Genomic DNA, 10,197 nt, shown 5'->3' with positions numbered 1-10,197 from the left:
AATATTGCTTGGGATTACGAGTTGCACAGGACAAAAGTGGACGCATCGCATTTAGCTGTATGCCATTTAATTAGCCACTTCACTAAAGATTCGCTTGACACATATTCTAGCGTGTGCGTTATTTTATATGCCGCTACTTCTCCTTTATTATTATTATTATTATTATTATTATTATTATTATTATTATTATTATTATTATTATTATTATTATTATTATTATTATTATTATTATTATTGTGCAATTGAAGCGGCTGTCCGGCCGAACGGATCTAGATAATCCGGAGACTGATTATAAAAAAAGAGAAGAAAAAATGGTTAAGCAGGCTCAACTCCAGCTATACGTAATGCGAATGCTAGATAACGGTTGTTATGAATCATATAAGCGTTCTGCAGCGAACGGTTACTGTTCCTGCGAGCGAGTATCTATCACATATATGCTTGAAGGAAAGATCCTAGGTGCGGGTGTTGACGCATATAAAGAATACGCAGGTGGCACACGTTTGAAAGGAAACGTTTCTTTAGCGTCGGCCTTGGCACTGCCGAAACGTTATGGCGCATATCCAGTGGCACTGGGGTGTCTGGGTCTCGTAAAACTCCGCAGGCACCTATATATGAGCGAACGCAAGACGTGCGTCGCCAGAGCATTCTGGGAGCAACACGAGCAAAGCGAGACCGCACTCGAGCTGTCACTCTCGTACAAATACAAGTGCGACCTCGAATCTATAGAGCAAGGGTGCCCTGCCACTGATTCAAAGAAGCTTGTCAGAAGCCCACTGACATCATTAGGGGGCACAAAGCTTTTAAATGCCCAATCTGTAATATATGCTATACGGTGCTTCGATATCTCAAAACTCTCATTTTAGCACATATCTATAGCCTGCAGTAGCGCTCTTGATGCACTGGAGAGTTTTCAAGCTGCGGATACTTCAGCAAACTAATTACTAATCAATTAATCACTCTGCTAATAATTTATACCTGCGATAACATTTTATTGTTGCCATTGTTCTTTGTTTTGTTGTTTGTATGCATCTGCACACATATGGCCAGAAATAAAGGTTAGCAAGTTGTTCTAAATGTCCTTGATGTGGAATTGTGTTTGCATGGGCATTGCAGGGTTAATCTAATTCGGACATAATTCATGCGCTGCGACTATTCCAACAGGATGCTTCTTCCTCTTTACTCCATGCTTCACGAAAGAGGCCAGATACATGCCGAAAAACTTGGTCGACTCGGACAAGAACGCATTAGGCAAACACCTTGACATCGGGGCCGTTCGATCGTTGCAGGTACCGCTACTACGTGATCTACAAGCTCCGTCAGCTCAAGTTCCTCGACTCCCGCGCCGTGACCAGCGCCGAGCGGGCCGAGGCTCGGCGCGTGGGCGCCTTCATGCGGGTCGCCCGACCGCCGCTACACGTCGGGGGATCGGTGCCCTGGGCCGACGGCGGCTCGGACTCGGAGGCGGACGCCTACCGGTACACACCGGTGCCGCCGATACCCACGCACGGCATCGGCCGGCAGCGCATGACCGTCTACGGCATGCTCAAGTACAAGTACACCGGCAAGCACTCCGAAGGGAACCGCTTCATCCGCAAAGAAGAGCTCTGAAACTGCGCCCTCGTACCGCTCCACTTGATGCCATGTACTACACCCACGGGTCACGTGACCGGCAGCGCGGCTTTTTACGCGTAGATGTGTGTGCGCGCACCGCTGTTACGGGAACGTATAGACCCTTTCACTATTTACAAACATAGGCCCTGCACGGCTTCCGGTTGTGCCCTCTGACGTAGCTGCGAAGTGTAACTGGCAAAGAAGCAACCATGCGTTAAAACATAGAAGACTGATAAGGCACGTGACCGGAAGTTCCTTGGGGGCGGCGCGCTCGCTGCTGTTATCGCGAGCATGAAACCGTCTATAGACCTTTTCACAAACCGACGTTTGAGCAGCGCCGATGATGATGATGATGATTTATTGGCATCCCCTTTGAAACTGGGCGGCGACAAATAGTCACCTAGCCTGCTTGATTTAATCAGGTATACTATACATGTTCTTTATCTTGCTTTTTTGTATACCTATCATTATTTTTCTTTTTCAAAAATTTACCCTGTACCGCTGCCTATGATTTTAAGAGATCAGGTCGCATCCATCTTTTCCCTACTTTTTTTCCACCAGTACTCTAATCGTCTCTTGCTGATCTCTACGGCTGATCTGTTTATGTTTCCTTCCACTTTAAACCCAAGCGCTTCTGGGAGTTGCACGTTACCGACGGTTCTCGCTGGGTGGATCCCGTCACATTCCATTAGGATGTGCTGAGTGGTCTCTGGATCTTTACTGCAGCATACACATGTCTCATCTAATTCCGAATATTTGTTCCGATATGTTTTCGTCCTTAGGCAACCGGCTCGAGCCTCAAATAGCAAGGCACTGCCCTTTGTGTTATCGTACAGATTTTCCCTTCTAATTTCTTTCTTCTCATTCTTGTAAATCTCCATTGTCCTTTTCGTTTCCATTCTTTGCATCCAATTCACGGTCTCTATTTCTCTCACTTTCTTTCTGATGACCCCTGGTTGTCTATTTACAGTTTCGATTATCCTGTACTTGGTTGCCAACTTCCTTGACCTCTTCCTCCATTCTGTGTCCACGCTTTTCATGTAGAGATACTTGTGCACTTTAGCTGCCCATTTACCGACGTTTGCCGACGCGGGTGACGTCTAGCGTCAGAACATGTTATGCCGCCATTTTGGACTGTGCGCCTTGCGAGAGCAGGCCGGCCGCACTTCGGTTGTGTGATCTTCGCCGCGCATTATTTCGATTGTTTTCTTCCGTTTCACTTGTCTTGTGCGGCTTGACTTGTTACATGTTTCACGTGCTCGCGTGAGCGCTCAGCGTGGTGTGCCATGGGCCATGGCAACAGCAAGCCCAGCCAGTGGATGTGGTGTTTCGTCGTCGGTAGCGGCGGCAGCCGCGTCTGCTTCGTCGAGACCTGGCGTGCTGATCAGCGATATATTTCATTGTTATTACTGGGTACATGTGACTGTCATGTGTCATGTGACATGCGGCGTACATGTTACATGTGATCGTCGATTGAATCTGATCACCATTACGTTTCGCGGTTGAGGGTTGCCTCATTTAGCGAAAGCAGGCGCGTACGTCGCTGTCGGGCAATGCTTAGAACCAGGCGCCGACGGCCCGACGACGCGCGTGTCAGTGGTTGGTAGATATGCGTTGGTTACTCCATACGCTTCCGACGCAACTGAACAGCTCAATCATGCAAAATTTATTGGATCTGGTGCGGTGCAGTGTGCTTATAACCAAATGTCAAAGCATAAGCGTGGCGATCGAGCAGCGCGGTACCTGCAGCGAACCGACGCGCGACAGTGATCACAGATGCCAGCGCAACTGATACAGCCCAGGTGCTAGATTTTTATTTTCTATCAATCCCAATAGGGATTATAACAGGATTTGTTATAAAGATATATTTGTTTACCTATTTTTTACGTTTGTTTACCTGGTATGGCTTTTCTATCGAATGTCTGAATTTGGATCAAGCTTCGCTCACGGTGAACCTTAACGTAGATCGTGCGCGAAGTTTGTATTGAAAATATCGCGTACGGCAAGAATTGTTCGTGTGCGCTATCTCTGAAGCAAAATAAGCCAATAATATTGCAGTGTTAGGGCCATCTCTGCTCTTTCTCTAGTTTCTGTGCAATGTTCATAATAAAGCAATGTCGAGTCTTAACAATTGTCGAATAAATACATATGCATATGACTGTAAACCACTACTGACCGTGAGTGAAAAGCGCTTAGTGGTCAGCGAAGCGGTGACTGCACGCACGTAAGTATTTCACTTGATCGACTGTGCTAATAATTAATTTTTTTCGTTACTGTTATTCTTGCAAGCATGATGTTATTGTCCGTGCGTACCCATGCGAATACCATTTTTTACGTTCTAACTTAAGCGGGCTCATTTAGCGCGTTTCTACGCCATGCACAGTTAGCGCATTACGGTTCCCGAACTCTAGCACTGGCGCTAGGCCGCGCTGATGAGGTTGACACGTTCGTTTTTGCATTCTCTTGCTGCCCAAGCACATAGACAAAGCTCGAAGATGGGTGAGCTCGATGCAGCACCACACTGTTGAAGTTAATAACTTTATGGGAAGGGCCGTGCAGGGTGCGTGTGAACGCAGAGCCAATGTTTTGGTGGACACAGGGTCTGCATACATCTTCCATAGGACATGATTTTTCCAGATCGTTACGAAGTGTATTTACCGACTAGTTATCTCGCAGAGTGCTTCAATTCGTCTTATACCGGTGTCACACGGCCACTTTTGATAGCGATCGAGACCGATCTGGATCGGAATGTTCGACCGCGATTGGCTCCCTTTCGCAGATTGAGCAAAGAAGCCAATCGCGACCAAGAAATTCGACCCAAATCGGCCTCGATCACGACCAAAAGTGCGCCCTGTGGCCCCCGTATTAGGCACTGGAATGAAGTCGTGTTTGAAAGAATAACAAATGTAGCCTCTGCCACTACATACGAGAAAATCTTGCATCGAAGAGCTGACAATTCTCGCAACCTATTTGGAAATGTGCCGAAAAGAGTTTACCAAAATGCGTTATTTTACTGATGTGTGCATTGGTTCACATTAGACTGAAATGCCAAGTCCTCAGGTGATGCAGGAAGCCGGCGAAGCGTAAACATACCACATCGCGGCAGTGGTCTCGCGGAGTGCTGTGTTGTGGACACACTTAGTCCCCAAAATCGTTATTTTCCGGTGGTTGTTTGTGCAACCATAAACTGCACAGTGCTGGCCTGTAGCCTTTTGATGAGTATATATACCATTATTTCGTCATTCGTGACAAAAAAAAATGTCACAGTTTCGCCCTAAGGGCGAAGCAATGAATGCGATAACAACACAGCAATGTCATACGAAGTAAGGTGAGCGGCTTTGGTAGCAATATGAATTGTAGTAAACATGAGCTGATTAAGTAAGCAGGTGTGCTGCGGCGTAAGTAGACCGACATGAAGAGAGTCTCGATGACCACGAGAAGGCGCGTGTGAAACGGTGGTGTTGATGAGAAGCGCTTCCCGTGGGCAGCGCGTGCGAAGGGACACACCTGTAGCGCTGCACTGCCGACCCGGGCAGCATTGCATGTGTAGCGTGCGTTGGAAAATGTGGCCCGACTATTACTAACTGATTGAACAAGCGTGGTGTGAGCGCGCACAAACAAACATGAATAGATCACACTGAATGACTGCAGACAACGACTGTCAAAACGCTGGCAGCAAGCGCGTACGCCGCAGCAACGGGCGAAGGTACGTGCGGTCTATCGCTTCAACGGAAACTGAGCGGCGAATGCACGGCGCCTAAAGGTCAGAGCCGTGTGGAGATAAGCGACGGTGCGAGCGAGCGACGAGCGTGGTTGTTGGCAGAGTAGAAGTGCGCCCCCCCCCCCCCCCCCCCCCCGCTCCCTCTGACGCTGGCTTCCCGCTTGGCGTTGGCTCTCCGTGGTAGCGTGCGTCCCCCGCGCGCTGTTACTCGTACGGCGCGCGGCGACGATTTTATCGCCCTTGGAATCTATACGGAACCTGACGGCGACGGCGACGACGACGCCGACGGCAGAAATCCCGTTGAAGTGTCCATATAATTGCTATCGCAATAATCAACGGAAACATCGAAGGAAAGCTACCACTCCGCAATGCAAGCGCAAGGCAAGCTCACAGTCCAGACCGAAGAGGCAACACTGACATACTCTCCACGCCAGACCGTCGGAAGCGTCCTCATGAAAACGTCTATAGTTCGCGATATCGCGGAGCGATATTGAGCCGACCCGTTTGGTATCTTGACGTGACAGCGAATGGGCACAAAAATGAGACGATGCATGGATAAGCGTAAACAAGAAGGTAACCTGTGTCGTCTGCTCATCGTTTACGAAGTTGTGTTTTGGGTGCTGTCTGCTGACATTACTGTTGTGCCTATCGCGTGCCCGTTATTGCCGCCTGTTCTGCGTAAGTGTTTATGCCATAGGCATATCGGTCGCGGCTCAGCCTGCAAAAGAACGTATATGTCGGCCGTTTTAGGTGTAACTTCTGGCGATGTTGTGGAGTCGTGCGCAAGAGGCGCGTGACATTGTCTGCTGCCAGGAGGAAATGCTTGCCATTCGATACTCGGTGAGTAGTGTGCGTGCGACCATGAATTCTCCAGTAGTACGCGCGATTAGAGCACTGCATGGGCTCGGGCTTACCCGAAAGCCCGGCCCCGGCCCGGCCTGTGGCCGGGCCGGGCCGGGCAGAGCAGTTTTTTCACGGGCTCGGGCCGGGCTCGGGCACGGTGCGTGCTTTTTGACCCGGGCCCGGACCGGGCTCGGGTTTTTTGACGCGGGCCAGGGCCGGGCTCGGGCTTTCTGGTGGTGTGCATGTAACGTGCTGCGAGATATTCTCGGGTGTCTCAACTCTGAAAAACATTATTTTTCAGTCTCGGGCCGGGTTCGAGTCGGTTTCGAACCGGTTTCAAGTCGGGCTCGGGCCGGGCTCGGGCCTAAGGTAAAGGGGTGGCGGGCCGGGCCGGGCGGGTAACGTAGATAATTTCCGGGCCCGAGCCCGGGTCTCGCCATAAAAGTCTTGATCGGGCTCAGGCGGGCCGCCCAACGTAAAAACGGGCCCGGGCCGGGCCCGGGCTGAAAAAATTGGTCCGTGCAGTGCTCTACGCCCGATATCATTTGGCTTTGCTCGTGGCTTCCTGCACATACCAAGTTAAGAAAGCTGTGGACTATGGCGACACCTATCGCAAATCCTCATATTACACCAAATTCGAAACCACACATTGGCCACATACAAATAGCTATTCTCAGCGACGACTGAAGATGACTGGACTGTAGACTTTAAAAATATGGACCAACTGCAATTCATTGCTGGAGACAGAGAGGAGAGAAACAACTTTATTTAAATAAAGATCGTGCTTGGTTACTGTGGGTGGAGCCCCTCTTCCAGGGCCCCACTGGCTATTGCGGCGCGCCGGGCCTGGTCGAGGGTCGCCAATTGGCTTCCCAAGTCCAGTTCGGAGAGTCGCGCCTCCCACGACTAATTGTTAAGTGTATCGTTAAGTAGCGGCGAGACGGCGTCAGCCGGACGCTGCGTGCCGGACGCTGCGCTGCGTGAGACTCCACCCCGACACTATAGTGTCGGGGTGGAGTCGCACCATGGACATCTGTCGCTGTGTTTGTTGGGAAATATTTTGTGGAGTCTATGTAAGTGTGGGTAAGTGTTTGTCTGTATCCGGCGCCAGTCCCTCGCCTGTCGCCTGTCGCCTGTTGAGCTTGGAGTGAGGTGGAGCTTTGGTTCGTCTTCCTAGTCGTTGTGCCTCAAGTATGTCTCTCGCTGTGCTGCCGGGTGTCGGAGAGGCGTCTGTTCGAGCGGTATGTATCGCGGCTCGGCCTGTTATACCTCGAGCCAGACGATCCACCCGATCGTTGCCTTCCACTCCGGTGTGCGCGGGACACCAGGTTATCCCGTGGTCCATTTGGAGGCTTGGTCCTAGTATGCGAAGGACCCCGGCCAGTAGAACTCCCCGAAGGAAGAGCCGGCAGGCGTCTTGCGAGTCTGTGAGTATATAAGCTGACTGGCTCTTGGCCTCAGCGTCTCGGATGGCTAGGACTATGGCCGCGGATTTTGCCGTGGCGCTTGAAGTCGTGCGTACGGACGCTGCTACAATTAATCTCCCCCGGATTGTCGCAATAGCCACATAAGTAGGAGTCGCTGTCTCACCTCTGGAGTATAAGCCCGCGTCAGTAAAATATGTGTCTTCGTCGTCCTGCCTTTTGCGCAGGATGGCTGCTCGGGCTTGTCGCCGTTTCACGTGGGAGTGAGGGTTCATGTGACGTGGGATGGGGTTCACATGGATTCTTGCTCGTAGATCAGGTGGCATAAGTGTGGTCTCGCCTCCGCAGAACTGTGGCGTTAGTGGGTATTGTAGTCGTGTTAGCACGGAGCGCCCCGGGGGTATGCGTTTAGTCTTTCGCGCTGGGCCATGAGTGTGGCCGCGGCGAGTTCTTCGTATGTGTTCATCATGCCCAGCTCGCTGAGACGGTCAGTGCTCGTGTTTTCGGGCAGGTCGAGCGCCGCCTTGCAGGCAATCCGGAGCAGTCGATTTGCTTGGTCGATGTCAGTTTGCGGGCCGCTTGGAAAGGTAGAGCGTAAGTGATTCTTCTTATGACGAAGGCCTGTACTAATTTCATGGTGTCTGTCTCCGTCATTCCCTCTCTGCTACGTGCTATTCTGTTAATGAGGCTAGTAACACTGCGAACCGTGCGCTTGAGTTTGGACAAGGCGATGCGGGCACTGCCCGTTTGCTGTATATGCACTCCGCGCACTCGTAGCTGCTGGACTTTTCGGATGGGTTCTCCGTCTATAAGTAGTTGTAACGGCAGAGCTCTGTTAGCTTGGGTTCTTGGTGGTAGAATATGTATGTATTCTGATTTGCTCGGTGCGCATTTCATGCCGGCATGTTTTGTGTATGATTCGACCGTGTCTAGTGCTTGCTGAAGTGTGTTTTGTCTGTCCCCGTATGAGCCTTTGGTCGCCCAGAGCATAATGTCGTCGGCGTAAATTGCCACACCGAGGTCTTCGTCTTCCTGTAACTGTAGGGTGCGCTTGCGCATTCCAATATTGAATAGGAGCGGAGGCAATATTGCACCCTGAGGCGTGCCGCGGCCCGGCAGTTCATATGGGAGTGACCGTGACGCTCCGAGCGCAATTGTTGCGGTGCGGTCACGCAGAAAGTCCTGAATGTAATGGAATGTTCTTTCTCCGCATCCTACGTCCTCAAGGCCCTCCACCATATCAGGCCTTCGACACCATATCTCACTCCGTCATACTAATGACGGAGTGAGATATTGTCACGGGCCTCGAGAAGTAGCCCTGAAGGTTTAATAAACGTAGAGCAGCTGGCTCTTGGAAGACGCGACCGTCGGGGCTGGCTCGAGCAGAGAAGGAGCGCGCGGTCTTCTTTCTTCTCTTGGGCTCGACCCACTCTTGCCCTCGACCCACTACCTACAGGTGGCAATATCCCCCCTTCCGAACAAAAGCATCGCCTCGATGCTAAAAAAAATATAGGCGTAGAAGACAAAGAAGAGGAAGGCAGGCGAAGCGAAAGTACACAAAAAAAATGTAGCCGTCACGCCGGCACAGTCAATGAACGAAGAAGCAAGCTCCCAAAGATAAATGAAAAGTAGAAACAAAGAAGGGAATGAGAGAAAAAAAATGAAAACAAAAAAAATTACGGACGCGCAATGTACGGCTTCATGCGCACAACATGAACTATGTCTGAGGTCGGTTGTCTTTGTGTCCTACTCCGTGTCTGCGATGTTGTGTGCGGAGCAACTTCGTAGTTTACGTCAATGACGCGGCGGAGCACTTTATACGGACCGAAATAGCGGCTCAGAAGCTTTTCACAGAGGCCACGACGGCGAACGGGGGTCCACACCCAAACTTGGTCTCCGGGGTTGTAGGACACGTCCCTGTGGCGGATGTTGTAGCGTCGTGCGTCTGCCTGCTGCTGCTGGCCGATATGCAGCCGCGCGAGCTGCCGAGCTTCCTCAGCACGCTCTGCAAATTCCTCGGCGTCAGTTGTCAATTGGTCAGCGTCTTGACACGGCAGCATAGCGTCCAGCATCGTCTGGACTTCGCGACCGTAGAGAAGGCGAAAGGGCGTGAAGCGCGTCGTCTCTTGCACGGCGGTGTTATACACGAAGGTCACGTAAGGCAAGATCCGATCCCATGTTTTGTGTTGAACGTCGATGTACATTGCGAGCATGTCTGTGACAGTCTTATTCAGTCGCTCGGTAAGTCCGTTGGTCTGCGGATGGTACGCGGTCGTCTTGCGATGCCTGGTGTTGCTCAATTCAAAAACTTCGTCCATAAGCTGCGCTGTGAAAGCTGTCCCTCTGTCGGTTATTACAGTGGAGGGAGCACCGTGACGCAAGACGATGTGGCGCATGAAGAACTTTGCTACCTCTGAGGCCGTGGCTCTTGGGATCGCCTGCGTCTCAGCATAGCGTGTTAAATAATCAGTCGCGACGATCACCCATTTGTTACCGTCGGCCGAGAGAGGAAACGGTCCGAGAATGTCCATGCCGACTTGGTCGAAAGGCGTGTGAGGTGCTTCAATTGGCTGAAGTAAGCCAGCCGGTTTAACGGAT

The 10,197-nt window shown here is 51.1% G+C and overlaps 1 protein-coding gene across 1 annotated transcript; it reads left to right on the top strand.

Annotated features, from left to right (window-relative positions):
* Nucleotides 1-611: 611 nt before the first annotated feature.
* Nucleotides 612-1,608, top strand: LOC119454529 (leucine-rich melanocyte differentiation-associated protein). Its single transcript, XM_037716434.1, has 2 exons — nt 612-733; nt 1,287-1,608. The coding sequence occupies exons 1-2, from the start codon at nt 612-614 to the stop codon at nt 1,606-1,608; spliced, it is 444 nt and encodes a 147-aa protein (XP_037572362.1).
* Nucleotides 1,609-10,197: the final 8,589 nt, after the last annotated feature.

Source organism: Dermacentor silvarum, chromosome 5 (genome assembly GCF_013339745.2).
Source record: "Dermacentor silvarum isolate Dsil-2018 chromosome 5, BIME_Dsil_1.4, whole genome shotgun sequence".
Classification (NCBI taxonomy): domain Eukaryota; kingdom Metazoa; phylum Arthropoda; class Arachnida; order Ixodida; family Ixodidae; genus Dermacentor; species Dermacentor silvarum.
This window is presented reverse-complemented; position numbering and strand designations above follow the sequence as displayed.